This window comes from Coenobita brevimanus, chromosome 39, assembly GCF_032717465.1.
Source record: "Coenobita brevimanus isolate Jiangsu-jjx chromosome 39, ASM3271746v2, whole genome shotgun sequence".
Lineage (NCBI taxonomy): Eukaryota > Metazoa > Arthropoda > Malacostraca > Decapoda > Coenobitidae > Coenobita > Coenobita brevimanus.
In genome coordinates this window covers 28,915,931-28,941,348 of record NC_136992.1, presented here as the reverse complement: position 1 = coordinate 28,941,348, position 25,418 = coordinate 28,915,931, and the positions used below count along the sequence as shown (strand labels likewise).

Here is a 25,418-nt window from a genome sequence, read left to right as displayed (position 1 = left end):
AAGTAGCTGGTCATCTGTAAATTAACCAAATACCTAGACTGTTGAGTAGCGGTGGAAGATTTAGGGGTCAGGGTTGCCAGATCCCCCTTGGTTTAAAATGGTTAAATAATGGTGTTGATGTGTTCTAATGGCACCTGTGAACTCCCTAAATCCATTTTTTTTTTTTTTTTAGGTTGTTTTAGCTACCTCCTGATAATATTTCTCATTTTACAATAGACTTTTTATTTGGAAAGGTTAGCCACAGCCTTAAAAAAAAAAAAGAAAAAAAAAATCGAGAGGCCTTATCTGGTAGTAGTAACAGAAGGCAAAAAAAGTTCATACCCTGGATGTAAGGGATAAAAAAAAAGGGTGACTCGTATAACAGTAGTGTAAAAAGTGCCTCCCGATTTTACCTATACTCGTGTTTAAATACCGCGCTGCGCTTTAAATATTGTGATGTACTTTAAATACTGCGCTGTGCATTAAATACGGCACTGTACTTTAACTGCTGCACGGAACTTTAAATATTGCTCTGTACTTTAAATATTGCTCTGTACTTTAAATACTGCACTGTACTTTAAATATTGCTCTGTACTTTAAATACTGCACTGTACTTTAAATATTGCTCTGTACTTTAAATACTGCACTGTACTTTAAATATTGCTCTGTACTTTAAATGCTGCACTGTACTTTTGTTAATACTATACTGAGATTTTTAAGAATGATGATCAGCTGAATAGAGGCATAAAAGATAATGGTTAATTCTGAATGGAAATGAAACACAGTAGCTACCGTGACCCCTACCCCCCAGCCTACCCATGAAAACCCGTACATCTTCCACTGTAGAGTCAAATATTTAAAAAAATGATTAAATGAATAAATGATGTGTTGCATTTTATTCTTGCTGTCTCCAGACTTGTATTCATTTTTTTTTTTTTTTTTAATTTGGATAAGTTAGATATCACTGTAACTCCTTCATAACCAAAGATTTTCTCAGCAGAGGGAAATCGTCTGGTGATAGCAAGAATAAATGAGAGAGAGGGGAAAAAGAAAAAGCTGGCCAAGTAGTAAAGGTATATATCACGTATTGTAGTTGGTAAGGCCTATGTTAGCAGTATGCAGTTGGTAGAAATTGATAAAAGTAGATGTATTAGTAGTAGAATCTTGTGCCCTTCACTACGGTTATTGTATTTTACCCCTACATCACCTTTAGTCTGTTCATTTTAACTTGTTCACAAAAATGCCATCTCTCTCATCATGAATATATAACTGCAACAACAAATTAACTCAAAGAAATGATGCTAGCCACGAAGAAGTGCTGTGGAAAGGATGAAGAGCCGTAGTATTGGTTTGTTTTGATGCTAAGTTATGGGAAACCCGCTGCAAATGAACGAAGATTGCCAAGTTAAGGTGAACGGACTATAGTTGATTAGATTTAGATTGGAAGAGCCCTTTGTTGTTGAAGGAGCCAAGGAGGATCATTTCTTCCCCCAGTTTGAAGTCTCCTAAGCTGAATAAAATCGTCTGGAGGCAGTACGAGTAAATATGATGTATCCGGAGTGAAGGGGTTGAGAGGGGTAATTTCTGACACTCCTATTTGGTCGTCTAAGCTGAGTAAAATCGTCTGGAGGCATTGAGTAAATATGGTGTGTCCGGAGTGATGGGACTAAGAAAAGCGGTTTGCAACTCCTTGAAGTCTCCTAAGATGAATAAAATCGTCTGGAGGCATTAAGGAGAGAGTAGGACCTGTGCCTGGAGTGGAGGGGTTAGTGTTGTTGATGTATGTGTAGTGTATGTATAAATTAACACTGTATGTATTATTTCTCTGCAGTTATTGTATCTTGTTCCTAGGCACCAGTACTGTATTATGTTAGTGGTTTATACTGGATTGCTCCTAGTGGTAATAATAATAAAAGGAGAATTGTAGTATGTTTTTATTTTTGATTTAAGTATTAACATCATCATCACCATCGTCATTGTTAATCACCGTCATCATCATTAGAACTGTAGTTACATTTTGTTTTGGTTGGAGTATACTGTATTGACATCATCAGCATTATCATCGTCATTGTTAAGTATCTTCATCATCGTAAATCATCATCATCATCATCATCATCATCATTATTATTATAGTTTTGACCTCTTCTTCCAGCCAAGGATGAGGTTGTTGATGTTGTTATTCTTGCATGTTGTTGTTGCCTCCCCAGTCTCACGTGAACTTGAACCCGGTGGACTGCAGGCGGAAGTTGCCCTTCTCCTAGTAAAGTGATGGTAATCGAGAGAGAAGGTGACTCGCAGTGTGATGTTACGGTGAATAGAGAGACTGGAATTGGTGAGAGAGTTCAAATATCTGAGTACAGTGATGGAAAAGAGAGGAAAATGCACAAAAGAAGTAGAAAGTAAAGTGACACAAGGAAGGAAAGTAGCAGGTGCTATGAAGGCCTTGATAAGAAACAGAGGCTTGAGTGTTGCAGCTGCACGAGGCTTACAGTAAGGAGTGTTAGTGTTAACTTTAACATATGGATGTGAGACTATGGTGTGGCATGAAAATGAGAAGTCAAGAGTGAGAGCAGTGAAGATGGGACTGCAGAGGAATGTATGTGGAGTACAGAGATTGGATTGGATACGACGTAATGTGATTCATGAAAGATGCGGAGTGAGGAAGTCTGTGGACACAAGAATTGAAGAGAATGTACTGAGATGGTATGGTCATGTGGAGAGAATAGAAAACAATAGAGAGTGAAAAAGGTATATCTGAGCGAAATTGAAGGAGGGAGGAAGCGAGGTAGGCCAAGGAGAAGTTGGAGGGATATGGTGGATGAGTGTGTGAGGAAGAGAGGTATGGAAGTAGGTGAGGCGAGGGAACTGACAAGAGATCGAGCTGGCTCGATGAATGTTGTGAGAAGTGCATGATCAGGGATTTGGCATCCCATTTTAATGTGACAGCAGCGTCCGGATACGTTTATGTGAAGCTACAGAATGTGGTGAAAGTTTTTTGGTGTATCAGATAGAGCCAGGATTTCGTGGGCTTGAATGACGAATGAATGGAAGCGTGGCCCATTGGATTGGGCAAACTTGGGCTGTCTGGATGTTACTACGCCTCACCCTGCCCTTGGGTGGGAAAGGAGGTCCAGATGATGATGATAATATTAATACTGAAATAAAATATAAAAATAGCTATCGAACAGACTAGAGAAAACAACAGCTATCTGATCTATTGCCATATATCAGGCTCAGTCCAGTAAAAATAAATAAATAAATAAGGCTGAGGTAACCAGTGCTGAGCTGTAGATATATTTCTTTAATTAGTATAATAGTATAAGTACAGTATAAGTATATTGTAAGTGTAATAGTACCTACACATACTTATTTCTGTGTTATTTTACTGCAGAATGATTCAGAATTATATGAGTTTGCGTATTGCGATAGAAAGCGCTAAGAGAGATACAGTACATCGAGGAGCTTTGGCCATGTGGAGAAGAGGGAGAGTGAGAAACTAACGAGGAGTATTGTATGAGTGAGGTGGAGGTGGGGAGAAGGAAGGGGAGACAGAGCATGAGATGGAGGGATGGAGTGGAGAGGTACATGAGAGAGGGGTGTGTGAGTTGAGGGGAGGGCAGCGTAATGGCAGGGAACAGGGCGACGTGGAGGCGATTTGTCTGTGGCCACCCCTTACGGGATTAAGGCGTCTGGCTATACATAGATAGTATTTAACCAGACAGAGATTCGTAACCCCTTTTAGCTCGGTTGATGGCCAGGTGTAGTCAGGTTGGAGAGTTCATTTTGAGTAGTAACAAAGGAGACTCATTCCTCCCTCAACCACGGGTCATCAACTATCATGAACTACAGGTGGGGGTGTTCCAGTTCCCTCTGGTGATAATCTGGGGTCTCTCTCTCTCTCTCTCTCTCTGGTAGGCTATTTTGTTGATATTAGAGAAACACCTTAGTAGGAAAGATGTTAATGGCGACCTCATCGAACCCGCTGAGTTAGACAAGTTACGCCAGAGTTGAATGAAATCGTGTGTAGGCAGGAAGAACGAAATGAAAGACGTGATGAAGTGGGTTGAATTCTTGGCCCCTCAACACAGGCTCCTATAACCCTCTCAGCTGACTAAAATCGTCTGGAAGTGAAATAAATCATGTGTAGGCAAGAAAAACGAAATGAAAAAGACCTGTTGTGATCTGAATTCTTGGCCCATCAACACAGGCTCCTATGGTCCCATCAGCTGAATAAAATCGTCTTGTAGCTGGAATACAGTACTAGAGTTGCCTTGATCTTAAGAGGGTTGGGTAGACAGCATTCTCGTGTCTTTAGGAGGCTCCCAAGCACTTTCCTTAGCCCCTTTAATCCGAGGACTGATTTTGCAGCTATTTGTTGCTCCTGAGAATTTGATTTTTAAGACGAGTCAATAGTAGTAAGAGCTCTTGAGGGATTCAGCCAACCCCTCCATTTCCCAGAGCTGAGTAAAATCGTCTGGAGAGGTCGTCTTCTTCTTCTGTCTCCTCCTCCTCCTCCTCCTCCCTTATCATCATTATCATCGTCTTTCTTCTACTAATACTACGTCTTCATCATCATCATCATCTTCTTCTTTTTCTTCTTCTTCTTCCTTTTCTTCTTCTTCTTCCTTTTCTTCTTCTTCTTCTTTTTCTTCTTCTTCTTCTTTTTCTTCTTCTTCTTCTTCTTCTTCTTCTTCTTCTCCTCCTCCTCCTCCTCCTCCTCCTCCTCCTCCTCCTCCTCCACCTCCTCCTCCTCCAAGTCAACTGAAGGTGTGAGAATGATGGCATCACAAAACCCCTTCAGGTCGGAAATCTTCAAAATTAGATAAAACAGTCCCATGGGTTGCAAGCATTTAATAGAAAAAATATCCTTGGGCGGAAGGGTGTAACTGGGGGCTCGAAGAGATGCTATTTATTTATTTATATGTTTATTTATTTTACCTAGTAGTTCGTTTATTGTTTTATGTGTTAATTTGCTTTTATTAGTTTATCCTATTTATTTTTTATTTATTTTATGTATAATGAGCGATTGGTGAAAAAGATAACTAGATCTGATGTGAGAGGTGTAAGGCTGAGAGGAAGACCACGAATAGGATGGATGGACAGTGTGAAGAGAGCGCTGGATGCGAGAGGGATGTCTGTTGAGCAAGGAAGAGTGGCTTTGCGTGACAGAAATGGGTGGAGAGAAATTGTGAATGAATAAGTGATGACGCAGCCCTGAGGGAATATTCTCCCACATTTGGTCTGATCAGCTATTTCAGGTCAGGTGCGGGTAAGGGGATGAGTCTGTTATGATGTGGCAGGGGTAAACCAGCTCTGCTGTCGGGCCCTGCTGCGGATGTCACTGATTGCATTGCGCAGTTGACCCTTGTGCAGTGTGGTGCGGTGAGGATCTGTCCGTTCTCCCCTTTGGGGCTAAGATGCGAATGAATGTGTTTGAATGGATGAGTAAATGGGGAGTGTGTCGTCCTGTCTCGGCTACCTCCCTTTCCTTAGGGGAAGCAGCCTAGGTATATAGATAGATAGATAGACTTATTTTATTTTATTTGTATATGTATTTTATTTTTTTACTGTATTTTGTCATTAAAGGCCAAGTAGAAATGGTTACAAGGAGTCAAAAAGGTACAGTGACACACACACGATACAAGATTACCCAGTACAGTGCTACGAGACCAGCAAGTACTCATCACAGGCGTGGCAGTGAAGTGGAGTGTATCATGGAATTTAAACTATGAGGAGGTTGGGAAACAGGATGAAAGCGTGTCCTAATTCATGAGAGAGAGAGAGAGTAATGACATAGATCGTTAAGCAACAGGTGTGGAGTCTCTCTGATCATGCAGCAAGGTTTACGCTGTCACCTTCCGTTTTCTTTTGTATGGGTATAAGGAAAACAGTATTGGACAAACTGTGCCAAAGATAGCTAGTGGAATATAATTCCGGTCTGTCTAGCCGACCAGAGTCATCAACAGTAGGCACGTAAGCGGCCATTCCGCTCACTAAGCCAATGTTCCCTTGTGTGTCTTGCAACAGTGAGGCGTGGGGAAGAGTGTAGAGGTTTGGTTCCTGGATAAACACCGCATTTTTATCACCTTCGTAACAGGAGCACCATACTTGGCTCCACATCACCTTGTTAATTGGGTTTATGGTTACCACCCAGCGATGTATGTGAGTTCATGGGTTGCAGGAAACCATATGCGTGTCACTGAGTGTAGGGCCACTTAAATGCAACACTACATCGAGTGAGTGGATGATGAGCACCTCCACCTAGTACTACAGTTCGGCTATGGTAAATAACTCGTTCATTCCAGGAAGCTCGTTTACTCCTCTCGGTATTATAGTTTTATTATCGCCTGCCTTTAGCAAGACAAGGCGGTATAGTTTTTGTCGATGTGTGTGTGTGTGTGTGTGTGACCAAAATATCTCGAGAAATTGTGGACGAATTTTCACCAAACCTTCAGGAAATAACTATGGGATATGCAGAAGCCTGTTTTTTTGTTTTTTTTGGGGAGGGGGGATTTGATCAAGGACGACCGAATGCCAGCCGCCATATATCTATCTATCTATCTGTCTATTGCCAGACGCCTCAATCCCGTTCGGGGTGGCCACAAACAAATCGCCTCCACGTCGCCCTGTCCCCCGCCATTTCACTGCCCTGCTTCCAACTCACATCCCCCTCTCTCATATACCTCTCCACCCCATCCCTCCATATCATCCTCGGCCTCCCCTTCCCTCTCCCTCCCTCCACCTCACTCACATACACTCTCTTCGTCAGTCTTTCACCCTCCATCCTCTCCACATGGCCAAACCACCTCAGTGCATTCCTCCTAACGCTTCCTATCACATCCACATCCAAACCACAACGCTCCTTTATATCCTCATTTGTCAGCCTGTCTCTCCATGTGACTCCACAGGCTCCTCTTAAATAAGTTATTTCCACTGCTCTCACTCTTGACTTGTGTCCTTCCAACAACGTCCAAGCTTCACTTCCATGCGTTAGAGTTGGTATCACTATACTGTCATGTAGTAACTTTTTCACTTCCATGCTCACTTCCCTGTTTCTTATCACTGCTTTCAAAGAACCAGCAACCTTTCTTCCCTGCTGTATCCTTTCAAGCACTTCACCCTCCAAACCTCCATCCTTACTCATCATGCTACCCAAGTACTTAAACGTACTCACATTTTCCAATTCCTCACCATCCAACCTCGCTGTACATTCACTGACTTCACCTCTCTCAAAGACCATCACTTTACTCTTCCCTACATTCATCTTTAGATTTCGTTTCTTACACACTCTTCCAAACTCATCCACCAAGCCTTGCAGCTCCCCTTCGTCTTCACTCAACAACACAGTATCATCTGCAAACAACAGTACAGGGAGTTTCCAAACACTACCCTCTCTCACCATGGCCATTCCAACATCCACTACCCTACCTTGTACCTCTTTTATTACCCCATCCATGTACAGATTGAACAACCATGGAGACATGACACATCCCTGTTTCAACCCAACCTTCAAAGAGAAAAATTCACTCGGTTCACCATCCACACGCACCGCAGCCTTCGCACCATCGTACATACTCTTCACAGCATTCAACAACTTCCCATCTACTCCATGTATTCTTAATACTTTCCACAATCCTAGTCTATCCACCCTGTCATATTCTTTCTCCAAATCCATGAAAGCCGCATACAACTTCTTTCCCTTCTCCAGAAACTTTTCCACTAAAGATCTAAGAATGAATATCTGATCTACACAACCTCCTCCCTTCCTAAAGCCTCCCTGTTCTTCTCCAACTAATTCCTCTGTTCTTTCTCTAACTCTGTCGATAAGTATCCTACCATACACTTGTCCATTTACACTAAGAAGACAAATGCCCCTATGATTACCACACACTTCTTTTTCCCCTTTTCCTTTGTACAAGGGAATAATTATACCTGACTTCCAATCCTCCGGAACTCTACCTTCCTCCCAAGCCAATCTGCACATCTTCCACATCCATTCCACTACTATCTCTCCCCCATGCTTCAACATTTCACCACACACTCCATCAATTCCGGGGCTTTCCCCAATTTAACTTTCTTCATTGCTTCCACAACTTCTATCCTACTGATTTCTTCCTGTCTTCTCACCTCCCTCCTTCTCCCAGCCATTCCCCAGCCACTTATACTCGCATTACTTCCATCCTCTATGTTCAACAATTCCTTAAAGTGTTCTCTCCATCTGCTCACTTTTTCTCCCTTCTCCACTAGTAATCTACCATTTTTATCTTTCACTCCCCTGCTAACTTCACTTCCACCCTGTCTTACTCTCTTCACCTCTTTCCAGAACATTTTCTTACAGTCCCTCCACTTTACACTCATAATTAATATCGATTGGCTTTTTGTGAAACGGATTATTGATAATGAAAAATGTGACTAACGAGAAACAAATAGCAGTTGGAATTAAAAAAAAAAAAAAAAAACACTTCTGTTAATTGTTCCTCAGAAGTAATGACACTCCTGTTTTTACTGTTACTACTGTTAATACTACATAGTAAGAAAGTGTATGCTGTAATAATGTACTTTCTTTTCAGGTCCTTGTGTGTGTTCTTGACTGTTTCTTAAGTGGGTTGAATAAAACGACTTGTTCGGCGTGAAGTAAGTACCAGTATAATTTAATCTATATTTTTTTCCATTTTAGTCTGGATTATAATCGTCATGAAGTACTAGGTTAAAAAATTTTCTCATCTTTTTTTTTTTTTTTTTTCATCGTATGGGTACTTCGATTATGGTATGTGTTCAGTGTTTTTTTTTTTTTTTTTTTTTAATGTGTCCGACTCTAGGTTAAGATATGATCCGTGTTTTGAAGGCAGTCGGTCACACACACACACACACACACACATACACAAGGTCGCGCGTGCCCTCTCGTGTGGGGAGGGGCAAACAGAGCGAGCCAGTGCAAATAACATCTCCCCAGCCCCACACACCCAGCCTCCCACACTTCACACTTTTACCCACCATCCCCCATGATTCACTCTAGCTCTTTAATTCACTCTTGCTCTTTAATTCACTGGCTCTTTAATTCACTCTTGCCCTTTAATTCACTAGCTCTTTAATTCACCCTAGCTCTTTAATTCACTAGCTCTTTAATTCACTCTAGCTCTTTAATTCACTAGCTCTTTAATTCACTCTAGCTCTTTAACTCACTCTAGCTCTTTAACTCACTCTAGCTCTTTAATTCACCCTAGCTCTTTAACTCACTCTAGCTCTTTCATTCACTAGCTCTTTAATTCACTGGCTCTTTAATTCACTCTAGCTCTTTAATTCACTCTAGCTCTTTAACTCACTCTAGCTCTTTCATTCACTAGCTCTTTAATTCACTGGCTCTTTAATTCACTCTAGCTCTTTAATTCACTAGCTCTGTAATTCACTAGCTCTTTAATTCACTCTAGCTCTTTAATTCACTCTAGCTCTTTAATTCACTCTAGCTCTTTAACCCACTCTAGCTCTTTAATTCACTCTTGCTCTTTAATTCACTCTTGCTCTTTAATTCACTCTTGCTCTTTAATTCACTCTAGCTCTTTAATTCACTAGCTCTTTAATTTACTAGCTCTTTAATTCACTTCAGCTCTTTAATTCACTCTAACTCTTGATTCTGCCTGTAGATTTGCTAAAATTTGAGTTATATGGCGCGATATACAATCTATGAACTCCTCTGCACTTCATGAAGGAGTGTCCCTACCACCTCTTCCATAGCGATTTATTTTTGGATATGGCTGGTCAATCCCCTTCTGTACGTTTTCAGGTGTAATAAGCAAAATGAATCGCTTAGGAAAAGGTGTTAGGGAGTTTCCTTGACCGACGAGAATACGAACCCTGGTCTCCGTGGTTTAGGTTTATTCTTGCTACCGACGGACGATTTTATTTATTTATTTATTTTTATCTTTGAATAAATGGTCAGTGGGGAGGGGAGTGAGAGTCAAGATTATACTCTCTTCACCTTAACCTGGCCTAAAATTGCCAAAGGGAGTGAGAGTCAAGATTATACTCTCTTCACCTTAACCTGGCCTAAAATTGCCATCTCTCCATCTTGAGCGTTGAGTTTTAGCTATAGATTAGTGCTAGAGGATGGTGCTAGTCACGAAGAAGTGCTTTGGAATGGATGGGGAGACGTAGTATTGTTTTATTCTGCCACTGAGCTACGTGAAAGGAGTTGCGAAAGGATGATAATTTGGGCCAAGTTAAGGCGAAGAGAGTATTGTAAAGGAGAGGTTAAGAAGAGCAGCAGTGTGAGGGAGGGATGATAGTCACGAAGAAGTGCTTTGGAAAGGATGGAGTGACGTGGTAGTGTCTTTTTCTGCCAATGAGTATGTGAAAGGAGCTGCAAAAAGATGAAGATTTGGGCTAAGTTAAGATGAAAGAAGTATAGCAGAGAAGAGGTCAAGAGCAGCAGCAGAGTGAGAGAGGGGTGATAGTCACGAAGAAGTGTTTTGGAAAGGATGGAGAGACATTGTAGTGTTTTTTTCTGCCACTGAGCTGCGTGAAAAGCCTGCAAAAGGATGAAAATTTGAGCCAAGTTAAGATGAAAGAAGTATAGCAAGGAAGAGGTTAAGAGCAACAGAGTAAGAGTGGTAGTGTGTAATCAATGAACACTTGGCGCCATTACCACATAAAACACCTGCTGGAGTTGGAGTAAAGCGAGTGAGTTTATGAGAGAGTGAGAGGGGTGTTGCGTGGTGTTTGTGTGAATTGCTGATTGTAATGGTGGGTGTAATGGTTTAAACACACACACACACACACACACACACACACACACACACACACACACACACACACACACACACACACACACAGAATCAGGGAGTGACAATAGAAAGAGATGCAGTCAAGGGAGGAGAGAGAGAGAGAGAGAGAGGAAAATTACAGAGATCAGAGGTTGACGATAGGAAGAGTTGCAATCAAGGAAGGGGAGAGAGAGAGAGAGAGAGAGGGAGAGAGTGCTGAAGGATGATGTGTTGTTGCAGTCAGTAGTAGTGTTAATTCAGGCTAATTGTTGTAGTTAAGTGGATGGTGGTAGGGATAATGAAGGAATGTTGGTAGTTGTGGTAGATGAAGAAACGTTGTGGTAGGGGTAGTGGTAGTTGTGGTAGTTTCCCTCTTCCTCTTTACCTCCTCGTCTTTTTGATTTCGTAATTCTCTCTCTCTCTCTCTCTCTCTCTCTCTCTCTCTCTCTCTCTCTCTCTCTCTCTCTCTCTCTCTCTCTCTCTCTCTCTCTCTCTCTCTCTCTCTCTCTCTCTCTCTCTCTCTCTCTCTCTCTCTCTCTCTCCTTTACACTCCATCCCTCCACCTAACCCCCTTCCCCTTCTTCCTTTCCTTATCTTTAACTTTTCCTCATATCTCTTTATCAGTCACCATCTCTCCACATACTCTCGTTTCCTTGTATTTCTTCTCTTTCTGTATTTTCCCTTTTTTTTTTCTTCACCTTTTACCGTGTCTTCCTTACCTGCCCACCACATACCCGAACTTCCTCTCCTTTTCGACATTCCTTCCCCCACTCAGCTTTCTCTCTCTCTCTCTCTCTCTCTCTCTCTCTCTCTCCACCCGCATCCTCCTTTCTCCCACTCCCCCCCTCTCAGTCAGACATCCCTCTCTCACTGTCCTATCTAACAGGGACATTGTTATTCCTCCCCCCCACCCCTCCTCCTGTTAGTTCTCTCCTCTCCTCCCTCTCCCCCCTTCTTCCTTACCCCACTTCTTTCCTCCCTCTCTCTCCCTTCCTTCTCCCACTTCTCACTTCTCCCTACCCCCTTTTTTCTTATCTCCCATCTTCCTCTCCGTGCCTCCCGCCCTCTCTCTCCTCTTCCTTCTCCCACGTTTCCCCTTTCCTTGCTTTCCTTCTCTTCCTTCCTCCATTCCTCTTCTCTTCTTCCACTCCTGCTGTTCTCCTCCTTCCTCCCCCTCTCCTCCTCCTCCTCCTCCTCCTCCTCCTCCTCCTCCTCCTCGTCCTTCTCCTCCTCCTTGCCTCGATTTCATTTCTTCACCTTTTTCTTCCGATTCTCACTTTCCTCCTGTCTCTCCCACTATCCCTTACCCCCTCCTTCACCATCTCTCCCTCCTTACCATTTTCCCTCCATCTCTTTCTCCTCTCCATTTTTTCCTCCACCACATCCTATCTCTCCCTCCCACCCATGTCCACTTTCTTCCTTTCTCTCACTGTCTTTCCCTCCCCACCACCGCTCTCCATCTCTCCCTCCTCTCCTTCGTATCTCCCTCACTCTGTCACATCTCTCCCTCACACTCTCAGTCTCGTATCTTCCTCTCTTCCTCCTCCTCCTCCTTCTCTCCCAGTTCTTCTAGTAAATACATCTTCCTCCACATCTTCCTCCTTGCCTTCCTATCCTCTCCGTTATATTTCTCTCTCACTCTGTCCTCTTCCTCATTTCCATTCTAACATTTCTCATAATCATTCTCTCATTCCTCATTTTCACTCTCATTCCTCCCTGCATAAACTCATCTTCAATCTTCAATCATTTTTCCTCATTCTTATATTCCTCACTCCTCCTCACACCCCTTCACCCCCCTCCTTCCTTCTTATCATTCTTTTCTCCCTTCCCCGTTTCTTTCTCTCCCTCAGTTTAATATACCTCCTTCCTCTCTCCCTTCCTCCTCTCTCCAGTGTACCTCCCTCGCCTCTCCCTATGTGTCTCCCTTCCATTCAGTCTCACTTTCCTCCCTTTTCACTGATCGCTCACTATCACACATAAACACATTTCCTCCTTTCTTCCTCATCTCCTTTTTGTCCATTCCTCCCTCCTCCTCCTCCTCCTCCTCCTCCTCCTCATCATCATCATCATCATCATCATCATCATCATCATCATCATCATCGTCGTCATCATCATCATCATCATCTTTCCCCTCCATTACCTCCAACTGCTTCCTCCTACCCTGCTCTCCTTTCTCCTTATACATTCCTCTTTCTTCCACTCTCACAGTCAAAATAATCTTCCTCCATCCCTTCCTCCTCTCTCCATTATTCCTCCCTGCCACCCATATCCTCCCCCCCCCCTCCCTCGCTGTCAGCCGGCGTGGTGGTGTGGTAGTGTGGTGTGGTGGAGGGGCATTGTGGTGTGGGAGTTGTGTGGTGCATCTCGCGTCGTCGCAGTCATGGCTGGTGCCCCGGCCTTGAAGAAGATTAAAACAGAGGAGGAGGTGAGCACACGCCTTGGGGTTGTCTGGTGGTGTTGGCAGGATGGTGGAAATTGTGTTGGCATTAGTGTTGGAAATGTGAGGTGCCTTGGAAATGTGTGGTAAATGTCGTGTGAAGAGTTGCCATTAGTGATGGAAATGTGAGGTGTTGGAAATATGTGGTAAATGTGGTTAAGTATGTGGTTCAGTGTAGTGGTGAAATTGTGGGTACTGAAGTGTTGGCAGGATGGTAGGAAGTAGTGGGAAGTGTTGGCATTAATGTTGGAAATGTGAGGTGTTTTTGAAATATGTGGTAAATGTGGTGAAATCGTGGGTACTAAAGTGGTGGCATAATGTTGGAAATGTGGTAAATGTGGTTAAGTGTGGTGGTCAAAGTGTTGGCAAGATGGAAATTGTGTGAAGTGTTGGCATTAGTGTTGGAAATGTGGTAAATGTGGTACGGTATTATGTTGAAAATGAACGTCGTGAAGTGTTGGCAGAATAAGAGAAGTGTGGTTTAAGTGTGAAGTGTCGGCAGTGGGAATGTGTATGTAAAGACTGAAGTGTTGTCAGTAAGTGTGGGTAATGTATTGAAGTGTTTGGTTGTGTTCTTAGCGTATAGGAAGTATGAAGTGTTGAAAAGTGTGTGTGTGGTGAAGTGTTTTGTGTTGGAAAATGTGAAGTGTTGGCAGTATGTGTTGGGTGAAGTGTTGACATATGTAATTTTAAGTGTATGTAGAAAGTGTGAAGTGTTTAGAATAAGTGAAAAAGATATGGTGAAGTGTTTTGCTGTGTGTGGTTGGTGAAGGTGCTGGAATAGAGAGAGAGAGAGAGAGAAGTGTGGAAGAAGTGCATACTAAACTGTTGGCAGCATGTGATTCGTGAAGTGTTGGAAATATTTGGAAGTGTTGGCAGTAGGTGAGGGGAATATGTGAAGTGTCAAGGAAGGGGGACTGCGCACGCTGAAGAGTGGGGATTATGGGATATGTGAAGTGTTGGAAGTGGGTTTATGTGATTGGTGAAGTGTTGGAAGTGGGATTATGTGATTCATGAAGTGTTGGAAGTGGGATTTATGATTCGTGAAGTGGAAGTGGGATTATGCTATTCATGAAGTGTTGGAAGTGGGTTTATGTGATTCGTGAAGTGTTGGAAGTGGGATTTATGATTCGTGAAGTGGAAGTGGGTTTATGGGATTCATGAAGTGTTGGAAGTGGGTTTATGTGATTCGTGAAGTGTTGGAAGTGGGTTTATGGGATTCGTGAAGTGTTGGAAGTGGGTTTATGGGATTGGTGAAGTGTTGGAAGTGGGATTATGGATTGGTGAAGTGTTGGAAGTGGGATTATGGGATTCGTTAAGTGCTGGAAGTGGGATTATGGGATTGGTGAAGTGTTGGAAGCGGGATTATGGGATTCGTTAAGTGCTGGAAGTGGGATTATGGAATTTGTGAAGTGTTGGAAGTGGGATTAAGTGTAATAAAGTGTTTGGACATGTGGGTCGTGAGGGGCTTGAAAATGTGGTGAAGTGTGGGGCTTCTGTGGGGAATGTGAAGTGTATGGAATGAAGGATTGAAGTGGTATAAAGAGGACACGATGATGATGAAGATGGTGATGATGATGGTAGTGGTGGTGGTAATGGTGGTGGTGATGATGGTAGTAGTGATGGTGGTGGTGGTTGTGGTGATGATGATGATGATGATGATGGCAGTGGTGGTGGTGGTGGTGGTGGTGGTGATGATGATGATGGCAGTGGTGGTGGTGGTGATGATGATGATGGCAGTGGTGGTGGTGGTGGTGATGATGATGATGGTGGTGGTGGTAGTGATGACAGTGATAGTGATAATGATGATGATGTGAGCGAAACTGTAAAAATAAAATGTTTAAATATAAAGTATTATAAATGGAAAAATCTGATGAACTATACTGATACTGATTGGTGAAGGTGGGGGTAATATGTGGAAACGTGGTGAAGTTTTGGGAAGGTGTGTGTGTGTGTGTGTGTGTGTGTGTGTGTGTGTGTGTGTGTGTGTGTGTGTGTGTGTGTGCAAGAAAGTTAGCAGATGTTTGACACTGGGTAGCTGTTATTAGTGCATTGCGTGTGTGTGTGTGTGTGTGTGTGTGTGTGTGTGTGTGTGTGTGTGTGTGTTTTGTCTGTCTCATATTCTGTCTTATTAACATTATGAAAAATCTATTAAATGAAACAGCGCGTAATTTGGTCTCACGTAATGAATATATAAACAAAGAAATATATTTTTTGCCTCAGAGACCCGCGTGTGGTTGATAGGCATTTTTCTAACCCTCTTTTTTCATTGTCATTTTCGTTTTCTAATTTTTCATATCGGTTTTTTTTTTCATTTTCATTTTCGTTTTCTAATTTTTCATATCGTTTTTTTTTTTTTCATTTTCATTATCGTTTTCTAATTTTTCATATCGTTTTTTTTTTTTCATTTTCATTATCGTTTTCTAATTTTTCATATCGTTTTCTTTTTCTTTCATTTTTTAAGCATTATTCTAAGCCTCTTTTTTTTATCTTCATTTTTCTTTTCTTCCTTTTTTTCATAATCTTGTTTATTTTCGTTTTTTTTTTCTTCTTGATTGACTATTGAATCTTGCTCTTGTCTTGTCTTCTTCTTCCTGTGTTTTCTTCCTCTTGCATCTAGGCATCTTGAACTGAACGAGCATTGAATCTTGCCCTCGTCTTGTTCTGCTTGAGGTGAATGGGGCCAGTTTTTGCAGGTATAACCCCTTTCATTACCACGCCGTCTTGAATGAGTTTTTACGCATGTTACCTGTACAGTGTTCTAATCAGGCGTGGGGAAACCTACCGATCCATCTATCTATTGCCAGACGCCTTAATCCCGTTAGGGGTGGCCACAAACAAATCGCCTCCATGTCGCCCTGTCCCCCTCTTCTCGTAAAAAGAAAGAAGCAGTATTATTTAACATCGTCACCGTGATGATTTTTCTGCCTTCTTCGTTCCTGTTTCTCTTCACGGTATTTTACTCAACATAGGCGAGTGTCGACGGGAGAGTTAAAATTTTCTCTCTCTAAAAAGAAAACATGCGCTTCAAATCATCATGTATCCGTCTGTCTGTCTGTCTGTACTATATATCTATCTGTCCATCTGTTATCTATTTTTTATCCATATATGTCTTTCTATCTTCTGTTTATCTTAGCTTCCTATCTGTCTAGCTGTGTGTGTGTGTGTGTGTGTGTGTGTGTGTGTGTGTGTGTGTGTGTGTGTGTGTGTGTGTAACAGCATCAGAGCCTAAAAAGGAAATGACAAAGGACTGTGCATGTAATTTTCTTCCTTACAAAATTATAGTTTTGGTCGAAATAATTAACTTACGTGATGAGAATGAAAGTAAGATATATGTTTCATGTCACGTTAAAAAAAACTACTTAATTAGGGTGTGCTACCTAAATGATAATAATAATAATAATAATAATAATAATAATAATAAAAATAATAATAATAAAAATAATAATAATAAATTTGACAAACCATGAGACGATGCAGTGTGTCAAGCATTCATCCTAATAATAAGTAATAATAATAATAATAATAATAATAATAATAATAATAACCAAGTCCCCATTTTCCATGAGCTTCGATGAGATTTGGATATGGGGCAGGAATGAATCTCCTTGGTTACTAGTCAAATCAGCCCTCAAATCTGACAACACTTGGCCATCACCTGAGCTGAATGGGGGTGGGGATGTTTGTCAGTTTAGAGAAGTAGTAGTACTGATTGATGATGATGATGATGATGATGGTGATGATTGTGTGATGTGCAAGGTGAACGGGGTGTCGGAAGTTGGGGATCTCTCTCTCTCTCTCTCTCTCTCATAAAACAAATGCACAGCCTAACCAGTCTGCCTTTGTGTGTGTGTGTGTGTGTGTGTGTGTGTGTGTGTGTGTGTGTGATTTATGTGCATGTGTGTGTGTCTGTAATTTACGTGTGTGTGTGTGTGTGTGTGTGTGTGTGTGTGTGTGTGTGTGTGCCTATAATTGACGTGTTTTTGTGTTTTTCTTTGTGGTGAGACTCTCCACTCGGAATATTTTATGCTCGTGTTTCCATTGTCAGGGCTGGTCTTCTTGTTTGTGTGTGTGTGTGTGTGTGTGTGTGTGAGAGAGAGAGAGAGAGAGAGAGAGAGAGAGAGAGAGAGAGAGAGAGAGAGGGAGAGATTTAATTCTACAGGTTACTAGATCATCTTACTGAAAAAACAGAGAGAGAGAGAGAGAGAGAGAGAGAGAGAGAGAGAGAGCGAGAGAGCACGGTATTCCCCAAGAGTTGCCCACTGTACTAGGAAATCATGTACACCTGTAGTGGTCTGTGCACTTTTTTTGTTCCCTGGATTTAACCTTAACCTGACCTCTGTGTAACATTTTTATCAATTCTGTGTTAATGTAGTGGAATATGTAACGCCATCATCATCATCACCATCATTATCGCCATCATCATCATCACTTTCATTATCGCCATCATCATCATTATCATCATCATAATTTTCATCATCATTATCTTCATCATCATCGTCATCGTCATCATCTTTTTCTTCTTCGTCTCCTTCATCATCATCATATTTTTCATCATTATCTTTATCATCATCATCATCATCATCATCGTCATCATCATCATCATCATCTTCTTCTTCTTCTTCTTCATCTTCTTCTTCTTCTTCATCTTCTTCTTCTTCTTCTTCTTCTTCTTCTTCATCTTTTTCTTCATCTTCTTCTTCTTCTTCTTCATCATCATCATCATCTTCATCATCGTCATTTTCATCATCATCATCATCCGCATCATCATCATCATCATTTTCATCATCTTCTTCATCTTCGTTTTCTTCTTTTACTTCATCATCATCATCATCATCATCATCATCATCATCATCATCATCACCACCATTATATAACTTTTTTATAACGCTGCCCAAGATTATCCTATAGTCAGCTTATTTTGTGAAGCTTAGTAAGGCCACACTTCCCAAAGCACTTCTTCGTGACTAGCGTAATTTTCAAGTGTTAATAGATGGCAGTTTGAAGCCAAGTTAGGTCACGTTGAGAGAGAGAGAGAGAGAGAGAGAGAGAGGGGGGGGGTAAATTTTAAACGTGCCCAGAGGTGTTCGCTGTACTTCCCCACCTCCTTCCCCGTCTTCTTCCCTATCTTTTTTCCACGTTTCTTTCCCCCCTCTCCTTCCCCCCCTTCCCCCTCACCTTCCCCTTCCCCTTCCCCATCTCCCTGTCTTCCAACTCTCTCTCTTCCCCCTCTCTGTATGTCGTTTCTTCCCCTCCCTTCTGTGTGTTCTTACCTACCTAATTGTTCTTACCTAATTGTATCTTTACAGGAATGAGTCAAGCTCGTACTGTCCCGTGTCTTAAACCATATTTATCGTACATATCCTTAAATTTGTGAATTGTTTTGGCACACACTATTTCATTCGGTAGTGCATTCCATTGATCAATTGCTCTGTTTGGGAAACTGAATTTCCTTACGTCTTTATCACCTCTCTTCTTATGCAGTTTTTTGCAGTGTCCTCTTGCTGATGCTTCTCCATATGTTAAGTAATCATTTATGTCTATTTTCTCCTTTCCTGATATGCACTTATATAGCATTATCATGTCACCTCTTTTCCTTCTCTCCTGTAGTGTTGGTAGATTCAGTTTATTTAGTCTTTCTTCGTAGCTTAGGTCCCTTAAGCTTGGTATCCATCTTGTAGCGGCCCTTTGAACTTTTTCAATCTTGTCTATATGGTTTTTGAGATGAGGACTCCAGACTATTGATGCATATTCCAGAGTTGGTCTAATGAATGATGTTATTATCGTTCTTAGCATGTCTTCATTTATGTATGTGAATGCTATTCTCATATTTGCAAGCAGTGTATACAGTACATGTTCCGTACCTTCTCGTTGATGTGGTCAGCCGGAGATAGTCTGTTATTGATAATCACACCTAGGTCTTTCTCTCTTTCTGATGTGTATAGGGTTTTATTTCCTAACTTATAATCCCAATCAGGTCTTTTTCCACTTTTACCAAACTTGATTACATGACACTTGTCCACATTGAATTCCATTTGCCATGTACTACTCCATTCATGAAGTTTATTTAATTCTTCTTGTAGCTCCCTACAAGAGTCTGTGCTAGTAATTCTCCTTTGTATTTTTGCATCATCTGCAAACATATTCAGATAGCTCTCATTTCCAGTGTTACTGTTTATATCATTTATGTACACTAAAAACATGATTGGTGCCAGCACCGAACCCTGTGGTACTCCACTAGTCACTTCTTTCCATGATGAGTAGTTTCCTCTTAGTACTGTCCTCATTTCTCTTTTTATGAGAAAGTCTTGCATCCAACAAAACAGTTTGCCTCGAATTCCTCCTTGATGGTACAGCTTCCATAAAAGTCTTTGGTGTGGTACTGTGTCAAAAGCTTTCTTGAAATCTAATTAGATACTGTCCACCCATCCTTCCCTTTCCTGTATTGTGTTTGTTACTCTGTCATAGTAGCTCAACAGATTAGTAACACATGATTTTCCTTTTCTGAAACCAAACTGTCTTTCTGTTATCGTACTGTGTTCTTCTAGATGATTTACCCAAGCTTTTCTTATAAGTTTTTCTAATACCTTGCATACAACACTGGTCAGTGATACTGGTCGGTAGTTGAGAGGATTTTGTCTATTTCCTTTCTTGAATAAGGGGACTATATTTGCTTTTTTCCAAATATCAGGTAGTTTCCCTTGACTCAAGGATTTCTTGAAAATTAAAAATAATGGTTTACTTAACTCCTTTGCACATTCTCGTAACACCCAACGTGAAATTTCATCAGGACCACTTGCTTTTCCTCTGTCTAATCTACTTAACTCCTCCTGTATTACTTTTTCTGCTATTTGTATATCTGGTAGTATGTGTGGACATGCGTGTTCCACATAGTCCCTCTCAAAATTTTTTTCTTCTGTAAAAACTAATTGGAAATTCTTATTTAGTGCTTCACAAATATCTTTCTCTTGTGTATAAGTGATTCCCTCGTCCGTAATGGATTGTATTATATCTTTTACTTTGGTTTTGCTTCTGATATAGCTGTAAAACAGCTTTGGTTGATCACTACTTTTATTTATTATATCCTTCTCAAACTGTTTTTGGGCTTCCCTCCTTATTCTTGTATAGTCGTTTCTTGCCTGTTTGTAATTATTATACGCCCTTTCACTATTGTGTCTTCTGTATCTATTCCACAACAAATCTTTTCTTTCTTTTGATTTTTTACATTCTGTATTGAACCATTTCTGTATTTTCTTATCTGCTTCTTTGTGCTGTGGAATGTACTTCTGGACTCCTATTTCATAAAATTCACAAAAATTTTTATATACAGCATTTAAATCTTGTCCTCTAAGCTCATTTTCCCAATCAACTTCTAAGAAATACTTCTTTAGGTCTTGATAATTTCCCTTTTTATAGTTTAGTCTCTTTTTGTAACTGTCATTGCTGTTTACTATGTCATATGCTATCCTGAAGTTATAATTTAGTACTGCATGATCGCTTTTGCCGAGTGGAGGGTGATATATTAAACTGTCAATGTCATTTTCTTGCCTAGTAAATATTAGATCTAGCACTGAAGGTACATCAAGTCCTCTTTTTCTAGTGGTTTCCCTCACATGCTGCGTTAAGAAAAACTCTTGTACGAGATCCAGGAGCTTTTGGTCCCAACAGCTTTCTTGGCTATTTATATCTAGAGTATTCCAATTTATATTTGTATTGAAGTCCCCAGTTAGTATAATTCTTTCCGATTTCTCTTCCATTTTATGTAGCAAGGATCTTATACTTTGAATTGTACTCTCTGCCAGGTCCTCATATTCGTCTCTTTCCCATGTGTTTGATATGGGTGGCATATACAAATTGGCTACAATTACTTTACCTTCAGATGTGTCGATCTCTACTGCAATCAGTTCTACTTGTGATGGTATATCTAGGTTTATTTCCTTGACTTTTAGATTTTTCTTAGTTAATATTATAATTCCTCCTCCTTTTTTTAAATTTCTGTCTCTTCTCCATATATTGTATTCCTCTAAGTTTAGTATGTCATTGGATATCCTTGGTGTTAATTTTGTCTCAGTTAGGCATATTATTTGTGGTTCATTTTCTCTGACATAATCATTCATCTCTAGTAATTTAGATACCATTCCATCCACATTTGAGTACATCAACTTTATCATCTTGTTTATATACTTGTCATGACATGGTTCTACTAACTTCCTCCTTTTTCTTCCATCCTGTTTGTGTACCACTTTCGTACCTGCAATCGTATTACTTTGTAAAAAAAATTCTTCTTGTCCTCTTCTGATCTTCCCTCATTTTTTGTTTTTGCTTCCTTCCTTTTCTCTTTCAGTAATTCCAATTCCTCTTGTGTTAGGCATCTTTTTATCCATACATTTTTGAACTCCTCTTTTTCCATAAGATTCTTTGCATTTTTTAGTATCTCTTCCACATTGTTTACACTCTGGAAAGTCACCTTTAGAGGTCTTGTCTTGCTTTTCTCGTATTTCCCTAACCTTTTGTGTTCCTCTATGTCTTTACTACAGATTTCCTCTGATACTTCTTTCAGTAAGCTCATTACATTTGCCATCTCCTTTTTGTCTCTAGTGATCTTGTTTTTAATTTCTTCCTCTTCTATACCAGTGATTACTATTGATTTATTTATTTCTACTGAATCTCTGACTAACTTTGGATTGTTTTGGATTATTCTTTTCACTTCCTTTTAATGCTTTTTTCCTCCACCCTTGTTTCTAAGTCTTTCTTTACTTTCACCATTTCAGCATACGTGGTTTCTACATCATTTTTGTAGCTTTGCACAGCTTCATTCACCTGTGTTATCTTCTCCTCAATATCACTGCTCTGGTCCATAAGACTGCTTGCTTGTCTAATTGTCTCTGTGTCATTTTTTAACTCTTCCATAACACTCTCGTGATTAACTACTGTACTTCCCATTTCACTCACTTTCTTCCTAAGGGTATTCAATTCCACTGTTAGTTCACTGATGGATGTGTCTTTCTTATTGACCTCCCTTCCTAGTTTTTCTATCTCTTCCTTTTGCAAGTGCATTTGCTTCTTTATTTCATCAATTTCATTTTTGAAAGCCATTTCTAGTTTGTGTACACGTTCAACCAGTCTGTTGTGAGTCTCCACTTCAACCAGTTCTTGGTAGAAATCATCATTTTGCTTTTTACTTTTATCCCTTTTCTTTTCCAAATTTGTTTTACTGAAGTATGTATCCATTTTGTAATACTAAATGAACAGAGTATGTACTTACAGAGTGTGCACGCTTTCCCCGTGTTGCTGTAGTATAAACAAACCCAGCTGACTCAACGCATCGTTGTTCTTTGTTGTTTGAACCAGTCTTATTTAAACTTATTATTTCTTTACCTTTTGATAATGAAAAATCATTTAGTCTAACCTGGTACAGAGCTTGACTCATTCAAAGATGCTAATTTAGGTAATTGCCACTGTTTTGGTACGGAGCGCCGATGTCCGACGTCTGCATCTGATGACTCCCTGTGTGTGTGTGTGTGTGTGTGTGTAAAGAAATGAACTCTCACCCTTGTGTTAACCTCTCTACATCCAGACGATTTTTCTCAAGAAAAGAGACTTTTAGAACTAGAACAACAACAACATCAATAACAATAACAATAATAGGAACACAAATAACAGTAATAACAATAACAACAACAGCAACAATAACAACAACAGCAAGAACTTCAATAATAACAACAATGACAACAAGAACACCAATAACAACAACAACAATACCAATAACAAGAACAAAAAGAACACAAATAACAACAATAATAACAACAAATAACCGTAGCAGTAATTACACCACCACCGCGAACAATAACAACATCAATACCAATAACAACAACAAGAACACCACTACCAACAGCAACAATAACAACAATAATAACCACAACAACAACAACAACAACAGCTGCATGATACAAGGGTGCCAGTGACGAGGGCTGAGATGGTGGTAAACGTCAGACAGGCGAACGCGAAATCGAGCCCAGAATAAGATGTTCAGAATAATACTTTAGTGTACAGGGAGGAGGCAGTGGAAGGCAATATCAAAACCACATGGGTCCAATTTGTCGTCAGTGGAGGAAGCGCCGTAACACCTTTCTCATACCGATTTATTTCTTGTGTATGCTACGTTAATAGTCTCTTGTATAATATTTTTCCAGGCTACATCAGTTTTAAAAAGGTGTGTTTAGCATAGAGAGGTGTAATATTCAGGATAAATCACTAAGAATGAAGTATTAGGGAGCTGACAAATACGGCGAGAACACGGCCTATATTTTCATTTAAATTCGGATTATATTTAGTGTTTAAGACATTATTTAAAAATTAGAAAGGCTCAGATAACACGTATGAATGGCATTAAGGGTGATGTGAAATATTCAGGATAAATCGCGAAGAAATAGGTGCTAGGGAGCTTCCAAATCCAACGAGAATACGGACTTTTCTTTCAATTTCGGATTATATTTAGCGTATAAGACAGGTATATTCTAAACAGTCGAAAAGGATTAAAACACACACACACACACACACACACACACACACACACACACACACACACACACACACACACACACACACACACACACACACACACACACACACACACACACACACACACACACACACACACACACACACACACACACACACACACACACACACACACACACACACACACACACACACACACACACACACACACACACACACACACACACACACACACACACACACACACACACACACACACACACACACACACACACACACACACACACACACACACACACACACACACACACACACACACACACACACACACACACACACACACACACACACACACACACACACACACACACACACACACACACACACACACACACACACACACACACACACACACACACACACACACACACACACACACACACACACACACACACACACACACACACACACACACACACACACACACACACACACACACACACACACACACACACACACACACACACACACACACACACACACACACACACACACACACACACACACACACACACACACACACACACACACACACACACACACACACACACACACACACACACACACACACACACACACACACACACACACACACACACACACACACACACACACACACACACACACACACACACACACACACACACACACACACACACACACACGCTGCTTCAATGGGCGACGCAGGGAACCAAACCCAGAATATTTTGTGTTTCACTTATAATTATTTTCATTTTAGCTTCAGGTGTTCCCCCCTCCTCTCAGTTTAACATTAGTTCGTGCTCAGACGCTGCTTGGGAGAAAATAATAACCAGAAAGTAAGCGTGTGTTTCTAACACACAAGGAAGTAAGCAAGTGTCTTTCTAACACACAAGGAAGTAAGCAAGTGTCTTTCTAACACACAAGGAAGTAAGCAAGTGTCTTTCTAACACACAAGGAAGTAAGCAAGTGTCTTTCTAACACACAAGGAAGTAAGCAAGTGTCTTTCTAACATGCCTTTGATTCGTAGGACATCAGCACTTACACCCATCTCCAGCTACACCCCAGAGATGTCCTATTATATCCATGGACCTATTTATTCCATGGACCTAACTCCCGTGGACCTGTTTACCCCATGGACCTAATATCAATGGACCTGTTTACCCTATGGACTTAACTTCAATGGACCTATTTACCCTTGGACCTAACTCCCATGGACCTGTTTACCCCATGGACCTAATTTCAATGGACCTATTTACCCCATGGGCTCAGTTTTCATGGACCTATTAACCCCTTGGACCTAATCCCCATGGACCTATTTACCCCATGGGCCCAATTTTCATGGACCTATTTACCCCATGGACCTAATTCTCATGGATCTATTTACCTCATGGACCTAATTTCAGTGGACCTATTTACCCCTTGGACCCAACTCCCGTGGACCTATTTACCCCATGGATCTAATCCCCATGGACTTAATTTTCCCTCTACCCTCCCATCCAGCCTGCCTGCTCACCCTCCCACCCCACACCTAGTTAAAATGAACGTACTATAGATTCTTCGCAAAGAGTAAAGTTATAAATCCACTCCTTTCTGTCTTTCAACAACTTCGTGAACTACAGAATGGTGCCGTAATGATGTGCCGAAAGTTTTGTTTGGCGCCACGATTCCGATGGCTTGAA

General features: G+C 40.9%; 1 protein-coding gene across 1 annotated transcript in view; it reads left to right on the top strand.

Annotated features, from left to right (window-relative positions):
* Positions 1–13,103: 13,103 nt before the first annotated feature.
* Positions 13,104–25,418, top strand: part of cnc (NFE2 like bZIP transcription factor cap-n-collar) — an 820,654-nt gene continuing 808,339 nt past the window's right edge. Inside the window, exon 1 of the mRNA XM_080270051.1 lies at positions 13,104–13,164. Coding sequence (XP_080126177.1) covers positions 13,120–13,164 — 45 coding nt within the window. The 5' untranslated portion in view covers positions 13,104–13,119. The remainder of the gene's footprint in view (positions 13,165–25,418) is intronic.